At 44.5% G+C, this 16,134-nt stretch overlaps 3 protein-coding genes across 19 annotated transcripts in view; 2 read left to right on the top strand and 1 right to left on the bottom strand.

The window, feature by feature from the left end:
• The window catches only part of Pkp4 (plakophilin 4), a 208,356-nt gene extending 198,826 nt beyond the window's left edge, over positions 1-9,530 (bottom strand). For 13 of the 17 annotated variants that reach the window (XM_085681086.2, XM_085681090.2, XM_085681098.2 and 10 more), the window contains exon 1: positions 9,398-9,530. The gene's annotated coding sequence lies outside the window, so the exon portion shown is untranslated. Of the gene's footprint in view, positions 1-8,502; positions 8,522-9,397 lie in introns of those variants that run through there. The other 4 variants (XM_085681105.2, XM_085681106.2, XM_085681087.2 and 1 more) reach the window with 4 other exon arrangements.
• LOC146890432 (uncharacterized) lies at positions 9,254-11,007 on the top strand. The gene has a single exon (XM_085681108.2). The coding sequence runs from the start codon at positions 9,254-9,256 to the stop codon at positions 9,896-9,898; it is 645 nt and encodes a 214-aa protein (XP_085537234.2). The 3' UTR covers positions 9,899-11,007.
• Ccdc148 (coiled-coil domain containing 148) overlaps positions 9,923-16,134 on the top strand; it is a 262,678-nt gene continuing 256,466 nt past the window's right edge. The window contains exon 1 of the mRNA XM_048426217.3: positions 9,923-10,172. The gene's annotated coding sequence lies outside the window, so the exon portion shown is untranslated. The remainder of the gene's footprint in view (positions 10,173-16,134) is intronic.

The raw sequence follows: 16,134 nt of genomic DNA, 5'->3' as shown, positions 1-16,134 counted from the left end.
TTGGAACAAGTTTTAGTTTGCATTGTCAGGTGGGGTGTTTAACTAGTAAAGTCTATTCAAATATTACAAATTAAAAGAACAGCTCCAAAATCTAAATGCTTCTGGTCCCAAGCATTCAGTTAAGGCATACAACCTATACTAAGTCACAGGAAACAAGCTATCAAGTTTGCTCAGTATCAAATTTCCAAAACCTGACCAAGATGGTCCTGGCACCTGACAGCTGCCTACTGAGTTTCAGAAAAAGCTTTATAATCCAAACAATTAGGGTTACATGAAGATGAATCAATCTGTTTGAATTTTTCTAATTAATTCTGTTACCAGGGAAATTGACAAAAGAATTCCTTATCTAGTAAATGGCTAGAAAAGAAATTTTGTAAAATGGAAAAAAATGAAGGTTTTCACTGAAGCATCATGCACTATAAACAGAGGTCTCAGTTTACCAAAGCAACCTGAAAAAAAAGAAACTGTTGAAAAGCATAGGCAAATAATGGTTCATAACTCATTCTTACATTCTTTATCCCACAGGGTTCACAGAAAGACCTGAATCCCTGCTGCTGAATAGGTTGGGGGGAAGAACCATTTGCCCATGAACTGACATACAGTCGCTGGATGCCACAATAGGTGATTTACAGGTTTAATTAATCTATTGAAAACTTTTTTAAAGTCGGAAGACCATTTTGAAAAACTGATACTTGACAATGGGTGATAGATTACAGACTGGCAGATTTTTATCTGCAAAGACCTAAGCTGGACATTTAACAGCAAAGTTATTTTTCATCAATCCCAAATTAATAGCTGTCCTTATAAAGTTCAGACAACGTTTCTGATTTTTTATTGTTCTTTAAAATTGTCCCTTGCTGCTTATTCAACAGATGACAATAACTAGAAAATTTCCCTCCGCGCCTGAGTCTAAGAGTCAAGGTAGGATTCAATGGGACTATTCATTCTAACAGACGTCTTGGGAGATTTTAAATGATTCTTTTGTTTATTTGTAGCAATGGAAGAGACTATTATTAATAGTAAGTTCAGAACTTAGAAAGATTTATAAATTGCACACAAGATGAAAGAAACCACAAAACACACTAAATTGGGGTATTTTTTTCAGAAAATAAGAACGTACTAAATGGCAAGTCTCAAGTCATCAGTTCCTCCGCCACAAGTGCCGTTTTCACTATGGTTAATTATTTTACAGCGGCATTGAGTAAATTGTTTCCAGAGATGTAATCAGATTCATGATGGTAACTTGTTCTGATGTCACTCCCTTATTGCTGAAAGCGGGTAGGTACCTTTTGGTTTTAAGCCTTTACAAAGAAAGCCAATGACAGTGGACAGCGCATCTGACTCCTTAGATCTGAATAATCTATCAAGTAATGAACATGCAATCGAGAAGAAGTAAAAGCTAAATTCTAGTCACTTTATAGCTCATCCTTAACACTGATCAAACAATTTTACAGGTCTGTTTATAAACCAAGACGGGTAGATTGTTAGTTCACGTGTTTTACCTTCCCTAACCAGGCTATGAAACTTGAGAAGGATTCCTAAAAGACACAGTCCACATAGCCCACGACGTTCCCTTCTGCTGCCACTCCCTGAGGCCTGGTAGAATCTCACACAGAAGACACCTCACAGGTGTGGACCAAAATAAAGGAAAGTAAGGAAAGTAGATCACTTTCCTTAAGAAGTGTCTTTCTGAGTGTGAGCTATCCAAACTGCAGTAAGAATATCCCACAGATGGGAGGGCACCACACACGTCTGAACCATGACTTGTCTGCAGTCTCCTTGCTAAGATCCCTGGTTGCATGCAGGGCTAAAAGTTACCACTAACTCACCTTTGTCTCCTGTATGGTCAAGGGAATCCGAAAACAAAGTTCTCTTCACTGCAAAGTTTAATTATTCTTAACTTTCATTTTGTATGAATATTTATGTTTTCTGTAAAGATACAAACACCAAATGGCCTGTCCAAGTGTTTACTTTGGTATGACACTAAGAAGCCTAATATAGTAGTATTCATTTGCCCTTTGAAAATAAGACATTAAGGAAAATGGCCAACTTTGGAGCTTTTAAGCTAATATTTGAAAAGTGTATATACATCAGTTCTTTGGCCGCCACCTCCAGCCTACCACACCCTTATGAAAGAGAGCAGAACATGGGATACATTCTCTCCATTAAATTCGTATTTTTCTGTTCTTACTGAAGAACACAAAACTAAGTCAGGCTGTACAGTTGAAATTCATCTTAATTTCTGAATGTCGATAAGCAGAATATATCATAAGGATTAAGAGTTGGTTTTAAAGAGTCCACATTGTATGAAATATGGACCAGGAAGTCCCTATGAACATGAAGGAGTCACAGAAAATATCTTTTCAGAGGAACAATTGTATGCCCTATCTGTTGAATTTCCTTGAGGCTAATCAAATCATCCAAGCAAATAATAAGAGGGACTTCCTCATGCCAGCAAGATTAGTTCACTTGAGCTACTATCCTTTGTTCCCCTACGCTTCTATTTCACGTCTGGAAAATTCGGTTGAAGCTCCAATGCGCAAGGGGGACTGGTGGTTAACAAATGGGCCCTAAGGGTAGAGCTGTGGCAAGCGGAGTGCTCAGCATCCCGAGAGCTGGCTGCTCAGCTCCTGCTGGCTGCTGCCTTGCTGGGCCTCCATGTTCCCCTTCATTCCACACCTCAGAGCTGCCACCCCACACCCGCAACCCTAGATGGATGTCCTCTGAACACCTGCGTCACCCGGAGCTGAGCATTTCAGGACTACAACTTAAATGTTGTCCCATTATGCCAAATTATGTAAGTTGTAATATAATAAATTCTTAAGAAGACAGCACATTCTTGCTGAGGAAAGAAATGTAAAAGAAAGAAAATGCTCAATGCTCTAAGATTTGTGAACGTAAGTAGTAGGAGTACTCAAGAGACCATAGTGCAACTCCTACTTTTCATGAGTAAGAAAACGACTGCCCAGGGGAGTTAGTGATTGGCTCAAGGGACATATTTGCCTGGTGGCAGAGCCACAACCAGAACTAGGGCCTCTTGATAGCTCTACAAACCACCGTATGTTGGCTTGCATAAACTATCTACTTTATGTCCATAGTCTTTTGGCTGTAGCACTGCAGGCCAGTCAGTCACGTGGCCTACACACAGCAAATGCGACAGAGGGTCTTAGAAAGCAACACCGTAAGAAGGAAAGTAATGATGTGTTTCAGTGTTGAGCCAGGTCTTGTTTAGACTTCGCATGTACTAATATATTTAAACCTCAGTCTCCATAAGGTGGGTACTCAGAGCACTCCATTTTACAGAGGACCAAAATTATAACAAAAGATGAGCCACAGTGCCAGAACCGAATAACCTCTGGCTGTTAATGATGACACATCCCTTGGTGGTACTTCCATGAGCCTCACTCACTAGCAAGTCCTACAGTTAACCTTGAACTGAGCTGGGAGTTGTGGGTGAGAACTTGGAAACATTTATGATCTAACTTCTCTTCTCAATCCTCTAAATACTATTGAAAACAAAAATTAAAAGCAAGCAAACAAACAAACAAATGCAGGAAAGAAAAAAAAAAACAACTCCACCAAAATTAGGGCCAACAATCAGGGAGATGAGATGGCCTAGCACGTAAAGCCACCTGCTAGCTGACTACATGCAATGCCCAAACTTACATAGTAGAACACCCAAACTTACATAGTAGAACGTGAGAAGCAAGATGTCCCTTGACCTACACACAGGTGCCATGGCACAATTATGTACCCTTATACCCCTACACACACACACACACACACACACACACACAATTTGTCATTAACATGACGGAAATTCTAATATTTTGCCGGCAGGCTGAGCATAGTGGTCATGCCTTTAATCTCAGCACTCAGGAGGCAGAGGTGGGCAGATGTCTGTGAGTTCAAGGCCATTCTCATCTGCAGAGTGAGTCTACAGAGAACATTCTGGTCTACAGAGAACAGCCAGAACTGCATAGTAAGACTGTTATGTTAGGAGGTGGGAAGCCAGGCAGAGCAGTGGGTGGTTCATGCCTATAATCTCATTAAACTGGAGACAGGAGGATTGCCCTGAGCTTGAGACCAGCCTAAGATATACAATGAGTTCCAGGCTAGCCTAGGCTTCAGGGTAAGGTCAAAAAAAAAAAAAAACAAAAACAAAAACAATCCCATATTGGAACCTCCACTTTTCTGTTGCTATGACTTAGGACGGAGGGGAACAAGATGATCTATATGTATGCTTGGGTCACTTGAAGTTTGGATCATTGGAATCCAAGGAGGATAGTGGCTCCCAAATGCGAAAGAGTTTGTCAAAGTGGTAAAGTTTAGTACCAGACCATCTCATTCTGCTTCCCAATGTACATCTCTCGAGTTTGGAATATAAAGGAGGATTGAATATGTTAGCACCTGCGAAGTCTGTACAACTGGCCAATGTCCAGGTTCCATCCATCTAGGGGTTCAAAGTTTGTTACGTGTACTGTTGAATTTCTATGAAAAATTGCATCCCAAGTTCCAAGACCAGGATTCAAAGGCCTCCACTGTACTCAGATGGCCCCAGTTCAACCGCAAGCACACTTTTACACAGCGGCATTTTATGACGCAATACGCGCAACTCTCAATTCTATCCGGATGCTAGGCACTCTAGGTAAATGGCCTTGGTCCCCTTAATAGGGCTTCCTCTCCTCCAACCAGACAAATGTGATGGTGCTGATAGTGCAGGATCGCAATCACTGAATTCATGTGTAATACAGAGGCTAACTGTGCTGGCTTATCTTATGTCAGCTTGACACGCAAACTGGAGTCACCTGAAGAGAGGAAACCTCAGCTGAGAAAATGTCTTCGTAATATCTGCCTGGAAGATAGTTTCTTAATTAGTGACTGGTGGTAGGGCAGGGCTGTGTGTGATCTCTGGGTTGCTGGTCCAGGGTTCTATAAGAAAGGAGGCTGGGTAAGCACCCCTCCATGGCCTCCGCATCAGCTCCTACCTCCCGGTTCCTGCCCTGTTTGACTTCCTTCAATCACGAACAGCAATGTGGAAGGAAGCATAAGTCAAATCAACCCTTTCCCTTCCAACTTGCTTTTTGGTCATGGTGTTTTGTCGCAGCAATAGAAACCATAACTAAGACACTAACAGGAGAAATCGTTCACACGAACAGCAATGTGGAAGGAAGCATAAGTCAAATCAACCCTTTCCCTCCCGACTTGCTTTTTGGTCATGGTGTTTTGTCGCAGCAATAGAAACCATAACTAAGACACTAACAGGAGAAATCGTTTACACCGTGGCCGTCACAGAAAGACTTACTGGCTCCTCTGCTCTCCCTCTACATACTCCATTGGCAGCTCTAAGCTCGGGGCGGGGGGCGCGCTATCTACAACATCTATCATCTATCCAACCAGGCACTATTTGGCACCCAAAAAAATGCCTAGGAGTTCTGAGACTTCCATATTTTACATATTTTACACCATTAAAACTTTATAATTCAACCCTTATTGACAATTTACCATCAGCCATGAATCATTATGAGTCATATTTATAACTATGTTATCAAGGCTATGAATAATAAAATGACAAGCAAAGTGACCAGCATTTATTAGCAAATCAGGTAAAAGGAAATCTAAGCCATGACAGGCAAAAAAGGCAATTTAGCCAACAAATACGTGAAGCAGTTCTATATATAACTGAGGCGTACCTTCTTGTCACACCCCCCCATTTAGTCACTGTAACATACCCCCAAAAGACTGAGATAATTCCACTGAATTATTAAGTGGCAATGTGAGAAGCCCTTCGGTGCCGTGAGCCCATCACAATCATAGCTGTAGGCCTTGGCATCATCAGGCCTGATCCCCTTACTGGGATTTTCACTCCTGGCATGAAGAAGGCCAGCTGATGGCTGCCACATCACTCTTTGCACCCACGTGAAGCTTGATACCCATGGCCCTTACAGTTTTACCTTTCTCCTGCATGACCATCTGCAGTTAAGGTTTGGCCATGAAACAGTTACCTAATTCTCCAAATGCATCTTATCCACTGGTGTTCTGTTTCAGGGCCATCTTCCCCTTCAACGCAGAAAGGTACTAGAGCTTGTTTGCCATATGGAAGAAGGAATCATCCCAGAAAGCCGAGGGCAGCTCTCCAAAGGGGCATACAACTACATGGACGCTTATGTTCTAGAACAACCCTACGACAAACTCTACTTTTCATCAACTAAAAGAGAAAGTTGTTTTCCACTTAAGCAAGGAGCTATTTCTCAAAGTAAATTAAAAACATCAGAATATAGGCCATTCTCAAAATAATCTTGATTTTGAAAGGAGTCAGGTAAGGGTCACAATTTGCCAGGTGGCTGGCATCGTGCCGGCTATGAAAATCTATTTAAACAGATCTCTGGATAACAACGGGGGGGGGGGGGGGCGCTTTCTGTTTAAAAGATGACAACTAGATTTTTAAAAATCAACTTAAGTAGTTGAAATTTTTTAAATTTATTTTGCCAATTTCTACAGAGAAGAAATAAAATTGCAGTTATGATTTAATGCAGACTTAATCTGAAATCTCAAGGTTATACGATCGCTAGGGTTTTTATTAGATTGAAATGGGTAGCGGGTTCTTTAAACTTATATTATGTCAGATCCATTCACGGGATTATCTTGCTTTATGCAGCCTGTAAATGCAGCAACAATGCATGTGACTTTCTCTCTGGCTCAGCAGCAGCTGCTGCTGCTTTGAGGCTTGCCAACATTTCCCTGCTACTCTACCTCCTTCCAAACATATTAGTGGTAAGAATCAGCACTGTACTTAATCCCTCTCATTCCAGAGTCTTCCATGCAGCACTCACATGCCAAATGCAGCACCTTCTCCTTATATAATAGAAGGTAAAGACTATGGCCAAAACAGTTTGATATTCCCAATGATTATAGATTATGAGCCTCTTTTTAAGACTTCCTAACAAACAGGATTCATTTCCAATGCTTTTACCTGCAGCAGGTGAAACTTAGCTGCCCAATCAATCATGCTCATATACACTCTGCATACTTGAACAAAATTTTTCATTTCTGATGCATCAGAGAAACTAAATTCCCTTTTACATTTTGGGGAGTAAGAGCAGGGAATGGGCTTGGGGCCTCACACACACGCCAGGTAAATGGCAACCACTGAGCTGCGGAACCTACCTCCTCCTTCTGCTTTAACTTTCCAATCTTGAAGTCCAATTAAACGAGCAAGAGTTAAGCTGTTATAATGTATTGTTACATAATAAAAGTTTCCTGTAGGCATTTACAAACACTTCCCAAAAATCCTCCCTATTGTTACTGTAGGCGAATTAAACCTCTAAATTAGAAGGTTCACTGATTACAGACATACCTGAAAAACAATGTAACAACTACAAGACACAACCTTTCATTTCAGCTCCCCTGGGTCTTAACTAAAATGCCCGCAGACTTTTCAATGCCCTTGATGCATGCAAAGTAGGGGTCGAAACCGGAGACTGGCTGAACAACTGACTTCTTTTACTGAATCGGATACAAAATAACCAAGTGCAGAGGGCTTTATAGTACCTGCAACCTTCAAAGCAAACAGCGTGGAAAGAAAAGTACACAAGGCATACTTAGTAGCAGTTCCTCCAGGGCCTTGTTCTTGCTTTCACGTTGCCATTTTCCACAACTGTTTCTCAGGTATCAGAAAAGAAGATACTTCCACGCAATACACTTCATCTAAAAAGAGGCGAATTCTACTTTCTCAAAAGCAAAAACTGAATCCCGGTTCTGGGAGAGCATATGTCAAATTTTTGTCTTTTTGTATTAACTGACAAAAACATGTGTAGTAGCCATTATTAATTTTATACATATTTACCAATCTTTAAAAGTTGTAGGACTGTGCTTTTTATTCAGTGAAACTCGGTGGTGACACAGAGAGAAATGGCCCTTTCCACTAATAAATTACATCTTGAAATATACATGACTGCGATGTCTCCAGGTTACTTGCAGTGGTAACTTACACGCCCCGAATTTCACGGTACCAGACAGTTCTATCTGTCCCATCGCTGGCCAAACACTGCTGCTCTGTTTCTATTCATTATGTATTATACGAGGCCTAAACACAGCCCAGTATGACGAGGGGAAATATTCCAACCCTTATGACAGCAGTGATGCATTCAAGATTTCTCGCAGTAGAGCCCAGACCTGGAGCACCAAAAGGCGTTTTCTGATACAGCTAAAATATGTTAGCTGCAAGCTTGTCACTCAAGAACGTTCGGCCCTCTGTCTCTGCGGGTACTCAGAAAACCCTAGTTTTAAAAAAAATGCGCTATCCAAACCTTGCAAAACCAAACTTGTCAAGAGCCTTGTGCAACGATCAATAACCTTGGCTACACTGACACCCATCCTGGGGACCAATGCAGCAAAAGCCCAGAACCATAGGCTAGAGCCCCAAGAAACTACCACGCTTCGCTCTCCGCCACCCTCTGCCGCAGGGAGAGAAGCGGAGGCAGGAGAGTGAAGGAAGCTCACCAGCTCTGAAGATGCTCCGTGACCTCTGGCTGCGCGGGGGGAAAGCAGGGCCGGGAAGGCGCTAGTGCGACCGTGGCCCGTGCGGACTCTGTCCCTGGTGCATTCCTTGCATTCCAGCACAATCTGTCGCCAGCCTACGAGCTGGCAGCGAGCGTCGCCGTTGGACACACACACAGACACACACACACACACACCTGCCTATCGCGGCGCCCGGAGCAACCGCGGCGCCTCCGCTGCCTGCGCTCGCGGGGTGTCGCTCTCAGCCACCACACCGACAAATACCGGCCCCGCCGCTGGTCCCCTCACTTCCTAAGGAGCAGGAGGGGACAGGGACCCCCGATCCTCCGATGGGTGCAGCGGCCCTGCTCCAACTCCTGGCAGCGCGAGGAGGCAGGGCGGTGCGGGAGGGCGGCCCGTAGCCTTGGAGCTGGGGCGCCCGCGAGGGAGGAGCGTGCGGTTTGCTGCCGCGAGCTGGGAACCCTGGACCCGCGGCGGTCTCCACGAGCACCAGTGCGGCTTCAAGGGCCGGGGCGACACGCGGGGCGGGCGTGGGAGGCAGCGGTAAGCGGTTGCTTCTGAGGAACGAAGGACAGACCGACAGATTACCGGCCCCCGGCACGAGCGACGGCGCGCGGGAGCCGCGGGGCTCAAGTTCGGGAAGCGGTGGCGCGGTGCCTGAGGAGAAGCGGCCGTGTCGAGCCGTGCGGGGCAAAGTTGTGCGCCGCCGGGGGGGAGGGGAAAGGCGGGCGGGATGGCGGAGCACGCGGCGGGGACGGAGCGACCGCGGCCGGGGAGCCGCGGGGGGCGCCCGGCCGTCGCCAGGTCCCGGCTCGGCGCGCTCCGGGCAGCTCGTGCCCCGGAGCCCCGAGCCCTCCCGCCAGCGCCGTGCACTTACTTTCCAGCTCAGACGGAGGTCATCGTCGCTCCGGGAAGCATGGACATCCGCGCCGAAGGGTCGCCGCTGCGGCACCGGAGCAAACTGGCCGAAGTGCGGCAACCGCGCCGCTGCCCGCCCCTCCCTCCCCACCCGCCCCCTCCCCCGGAGAGGCTCTCCCACCACCCCGGTGGCGGCGGCAGCTCGCCTCTACCCCGTGCCCATAGTGCCGCCGCCGCGGCCAGCGTCCACGCGCACTCAGCCCCGGAGCCACTCAGACTGCTCGGAGGCCGCCGCCCCGCCGCCAGCCCGCCCGCCCGGCCAGTCCCGGCACCCGGGAACGTCAGCACGCCGCCGTCCCCAGGCAGGCTGTGCGCCCGCCCCATTGGGCGGAAGGAGAGGGCCGGCCCTCCCCATTGGCCCGACCCTCATATTGAACAAGCCAATGGGAGCTGCGGTTTCAGGTCGCCATGGAAACCGATGCTGTTAAGTGCGAGAGGGCCAGGAGAAGGTGGGGAGTGAAGATGAAGGTGTCTGTGGCCTCCGGCGCGGGAGGGGGTGAGGAGAAGGAGTATTAGGGGATTCCCGAGCTAGGGCTCTGAAATCGGGCGGGTCTTGCTTTTGACTATTGCCAAGACTGTGCATGGTAGGGCTTGTCCCTGGCGTCAGAGGCAGAAACAACTGAGCCCCTGGACTTCTGCTTTACATTGAGAGCTCAGGAGGGGCGTTTCATTTTTCCTGCATCTGGGGAGCCCGCCAGGCTATGCCCTTTGACCTTTGACATCTGTGCAGCCCGGTGAGTTCCACTCCATTCCTTTAAACCTCGGCTTCTTCCTGACGTCACAGGGTCACTTGAATTCTTACAACCACTCCCCCTTCCCTGAGCCGGGAATTTGGTTCTTCAAGCTTATAACCCCTCCCAAGGGAAACAGTATTTCTTGTGAATGGTATTTTGGTAAGGACACTGGATGGGATTGTGCCAAAGGATCAACCCACAATAGAATGAGTTCTATGCTTCCCAAAGCAGCAAGTCACTAATCTCTCTTCTCCCCTCCCTCTCGTCCTGTGTGCTTTTTGCACTGAGCTTGGCAGGTGCACGCTCTTTCCAGCATTTCACGGGCTGGAGCAGTGCCTGAATCAGTCCTGATGATTTTGCAAAAGAAATAGATTACAAATGATGGATTTTTGCTTTCTGACTGGTTTACAGATTGTTTCTTAATCTAATAAATGATGAATTGGGACATGGACTCAGTACTCACCCAAAATCTTGACCTTTAGTAACGAGTGCTCCACTTTCACTTGAATCGTTTTTGTGCTAGTTTGCTGTACTAATTATTTTTGATGAGTGATGTTCATAATTAGATACTGCCCATTAATCTGGAACTTTTAAACATACTACTTTAAAATATATTTTTAAAAATCACCGTAGCATATAGCCACTGATATAGTCATCTTCCTTCTTTTGGTGACTTTGTTATTTTCATAATATCGTCTCTAGATAAAAAATCATGTTTATGCCACTTTTCCTCAAAATAAGGGACCATACTAATTTTTTTCATTATATTGTGTGGGAAAAGCTGGTAGGAATTTTGTGCAAACTATATGTATTAAACTTACGTTCTGAATTTTAATTAGATGGTGTGTTTTGCTGTTGGTTTTTGTCTTATAAAATATGTCCTAAGAAATGTTAATATGGCACCTTGCCTGGGGGAAAAGCCCCTTGGCACTTATTGTAAACTGGAATCTAGTTAACAGTCCTATGCAAGGTTGGATTGGGGAGTGAAATGGGGAAACTATATCATTTAAGTATTTTAGAATTAGAGTTTAGGCTGCAAGTCATAAGGTTGGTGGTATCTCATGACTTGTCATTAGAAAAATTAGCTGCTTTTGAGTTTTCCTTGGTTTTGTTATTGTTTGTTTGCTTAATGTGTGCTTCTTCATAGGAGAATAGAAAAAGGCAAAATTCGAAGGTTGATAAATAGGACATTTTAAATGTATAGTCAACATCTCAATAATTTCTCTTTAAAATTTAATTAATATAGAATGAATGGAAGATTTGTCTAATCAAGGGCAAAAGTGGGTGTCTCACTTTTTCCTTTGTAGAAAAAAAGGACCAATTTTATTTCCACTCTAATAATCATTTTCTTTCATATTTTTCTCAAAACAAATATCTAATAAGTATTTTCATATTGCTTTTATGTGTGTAATTTATATTTCATTTCCATTGTCAGTAATTAAAATATTGCAGAAACCCAGAAAGATTAATGGATGCCCCTAAATCAGCTGTCATTCAACATTATTTCTGTTCGTTATATTTAGTGGAAAAAACTTTTGCGAACTTTTATTGCTAAGCATTGCTGGTTAAAGCTAAGAAAACACTTGGTTCCACCAAAAGTTGATGTCACTCAGAACCTGCCTGGCTCCTACATTCCTTTCAGCATCGGAACTGTGATAACCTAGGACCCTCTCATCCTCCAGCGGTGCTACTAAACACTCAGCACGGCAATCTTACCAACAGGGATTTCTCTGTAGGTTAACAACTAAACACACAGCACTCTTACCAACAAGATGTTTCTCTGTCAGTTATACTTTCTCAAACTGTCTTTTTTACTTTCCCCTCCCAAGCTTCTCCCTTAGCCTCCAAAATATCTGGCCTTTTATGGAACCATTATTGCTTATCCTCCCTCTTTATCTGCTGGCCTTTCCTTTCACCAAGAAGTGGTACTAATGGGACAGCTCCACTTTTTCATCCCAGATGCTTTGTCCCTTGAAGATGGTTCTTTCTCTCCACAAAATTGCAGCTCGTTTTGCTGGCTAAGTTCTCACATGTAGCAGTTTGGATGGGAGTGACATTCATGTTTGTAAGGGCAGCACGTGGGTGCGAGAGATGGTAGGATCAGAAGTTCATCCTCATCCTTGGGTACAGAGCAAGTTTCAGGCCAGCCTTGACTATGTGAGACCCTGTCTCAAAACAAACAAACAAAAGCACAACTTTGCTTAAAACTTGGCAGTATTTCTAATCACTTGGAGGGGGACGGTCTTTCTTATATAAACAGATTTTTAAAATTTATTCACTAGAAGACTGTCATATTCAGAGTCTTATATTTGAAATATATTTAAATTGAGGCAATAAGAGCTGACATAAACATGAGGTCATGAAAGCTAATGTCAACTGACCAGTGTTACATCATCAATAAGCAATAAATCATGGCTATCCCTGACATGCTACTTAAGGGCTTAATTCTTTTTTAAAATATTTTTCTGTTTCAAACAATTTTTAAATTTAAGTAGTCTTGATTATATTCTCTCCTCCCCCCAAGTCATTCCAGATCCACTCTCCCTCTCTACCCACCCCAATGTTAATTTCTTTCTTGAAAAATCAACACAACAAAACCTTCCCTCCCAAACCAAAAAAAAAAAAAAAAAAAAAACCCAAAACAAAACAAACAAGCAAAAGCCCTGCCAAACTGTAACCAAATAAAAGCATACAAAAATACTGTAGACTTTATTATATGTTGATCAACAACTCCTGGGCATGAACTCTGCCCTGGAGTGATTGATATACCCAGTGTCACTTCATTGGAGAAAACTGATTTTTCTGCTCCCAGCAGATATAAATGACAGTTCAGCTGTTATTTTTACTTTAGTGGCTAGATATTCATTCATCCTTTCTTTAAAATACAACAAAATAAAATATGATGAGATAAAACAAAAACTATCACATTGAAGTTGGGCAAGACAAACCAACAGAAGGAAAAGAGTCCAAAAGAACCAGAGACTCCCTCGTTTGAACACTCAGGAATCCCAGAAAAATCTAGTTGTCATAGTTGGAGGGCAGTTTCCTGGAAGGATGTGTGAGGACTTACCTACCTTGGGTGTAATCTGTACCATTTCTGGCACTAGGCCCTGCATCAGATGAAAAGGGGAGACAAGTGTCCCCGTGTTCTCTGCTCCTTGACTGCATGTCGTGCCAGCCATCTGGAACAGCTGCTGGAACTTCCCTGGATTGAGGCTGTAACCTGAAACTGTGATCCAGAGTAACCCCGTTTCTTCTCAGTTGCTTTGTCGGGTATTTTATAACAGCAGTAGAAAAGGAGCTGAGACACCCCAATTCCAGGCTCTCCTTGAGGAGGGACCCTTTGTCTGGCAGCCTGAGGAGCCATAGACATGCAAATGGCCTACTTGAGCGGAGGGAACTGTTCCTTAAAGGTCTAAGTCTGGCTGCTTGGTAGCCATGGTAGAAAGGAAGAGCGGAGGCTCTGCTTAGGCTGATGTGTACAAGATTTAAAATGAATGTAGAACTTGGGTTCAGAATCAGAAGTAAACAGCAGAACCCCAAGGAACTCTCCAGGACCAGAGCAGAGAGTGGACCGGAACCTCACAAAGGCCAGGAGACCGCAGTACTCTACAGTGTTTATTGTTTTCATATTTGCTCATGATAGTTAGGGGGACAATTTCCTTTTGAAATATACCATAGAAAGGAAGTAAGAGAAGATGCCTCTGTCTGATATCTCTACTGGAGGGAGAAGGGATGAAAACAGAGGCTCTGAGAATGCACCAGCACTGGTAACTCTTCTTATTGAAGAGGAATATTTAAACAAGCAGGCAGGCGGTGAGCAGAAAAGAACAGCAACGCTGGCTGAGCCTAGGGACCATGGCCAGGGCTCAAAACTAGCTCAGGTGGTTTCAGGATTAGGTTGTGGCTCACCTTCAACCACATTTCCTGAAACACGCAAATCCTTCGCCACCCTAAAGACCCAACTGGGTTTCCTGACCTTGTCCCCATCCACCAACCTCAGGCTACCTGCTGCCTGAGCGTGTCACCGTGGCGCTTGACATTTGACCCCCTGGTGTGCCCGCTTCCGTGTGCACCTTCTCCCCAAGAGGATATGTTCCCTAGTGCGTCCAAGACTATCTACCCCTCGCCTGGAGCCCCTGACGTACGCCCCGCAGTAGGAGAAGCCTGTGCTCATTAATCATTTCAGTCCTTCCAGGGAGCTGATTCCAACTATGACAAACAGGAATCAGTAATGTTGAGAGGTAATTAGAACAAGATGAAATTAAATATTCAATGTGGAAAATGAGAATCTGTGCAGGGTAGGGATTTCTCCTCTGTAGCCTTCACAGACAGCAAGGCTGTGGAAACATGAAAACATGGTTGGAAACATTCATGAAAAGAAGTGGATTTGTGTGCCTTCTTCACAACTCAGGCTGTTTATTGGGGAAAGCGATTGGAACTCAACTTTGCCAAGATGTTTAAATAAGAGTGACTTAATTCTTGCCTTCATGTGAGGCTCCAAAGTTATGCTGTCTCTCAAAAACAAGAAAAGATTGTTAGAATTTAATAATTTCACAAAATCAGAAAGCCATCAAGCATTTGGTACGTGTACCAGACATCTGTTATGTATGACTTCCTAGACCTAACTCCGCAGGCTTTTGAAGGAGTCTGCATGACTCACAATCCTTTGTTCCCTCCCAGAAACAACCTTCTGGGGACCTAATTTAATGTAGCACAGTCACTGGCTGTTTAGCAGTAACTATAACGGCGTCAGGCAGAGTCTTCCAGCAAAGCAGAACTTAGAGAGCAAGCAAGCTCCCTTGGTCCTGATGTTGCCTCAGCTGCTATTGAAGACCCCAGTTTGTTACCTCAAAATACCACTTAGGGGTGGAAGAGTTAGCTCGGTGGTTAAGAGTGTCTGCTGCTCTCACAGCGGACCTGGGTTCAGTTCCCAGCACCCATGTCTAACAGTGAAGAACAAACAGCAACTCTACCTCCAAGGGATCAGACCCCTCCAGGACCCACATGCACATTCTAACCCTGCCCCTGACACACACACACACACACACACACATAAATAAATAAAAATAAAATACAATTTTTGTGTTTTGTTTTTTGAGACAGTTTCTCTGGGTAACAGCCCTGGTTCTCCTGAAACTTGATTTGTAGAACAAGCTGGTCTTGAACTCTGTAGCGCTAGGATTAAAGGCATGTGCCACCATGCCCAACTTCAATTCTTTTTTTTTTTTTAATGAGCCTCTTGAACATGAGCCTTCTGGTTCTGTGTGCAGTGTGGGAAACAGCTAAACAGAGGCACCTGCAGACTAAGATGTTCTTTTCTCTTTAGAGATCTTCATGTAGGCAGCTAAACAGAAAGGAGCACGCCAGGCTTCTGAGATGGCTCACTCGGCAGTCAGGGTACCTGCTGCCAAGTCTGATGGCCTGAGTTCAATCCCTGGAACTTACAGTGGAAGGAGAGACCCAGCTCCTGGACGGTATCTTCTGACCTCTCCACGTGTGCCATGACACACAATGATGTTAAGTAGGATAGATATTTTTAAATACTCAAAGAAAAACATGGGAAACGAGGATCTATATCTAGCAAAACTGTCCTTTAAAACTGACTCTGACAGTCTTCATAGTTAGACCAATGTTGAGAATGCACTAATACCACCATAGAGCAACAAACTTCTTGTGTCACTCAGAACAAGTAAGGACAATCAGACAAGGACCAGGTGCTGACGATATCTGGTCAGGATCTGGACGATAGCCCTAGAGATCCCCTGGTTGAGGTCTTTTCTCTAAAGGAACGCTGTTGCCAGGTGGTTGTAGAGTTTTGGGGTTCCAGTCTGCTAACTCTCTTAGGTTCCCGGCCTCCATCTGTGCTCCCTACCATGACATTGGCAGGGGACCCAAGGCAATGGGGTCAGACCTTTGTGAGCTAAAAACATGGGCCAAAACAAAACAACAACAACAAAAG

The sequence above is a fragment of the Myodes glareolus genome, chromosome 21 (assembly GCF_982192425.1).
Source record: "Myodes glareolus chromosome 21, mMyoGla1.1, whole genome shotgun sequence".
NCBI lineage: Eukaryota > Metazoa > Chordata > Mammalia > Rodentia > Cricetidae > Myodes > Myodes glareolus.
This window is presented reverse-complemented; position numbering and strand designations above follow the sequence as displayed.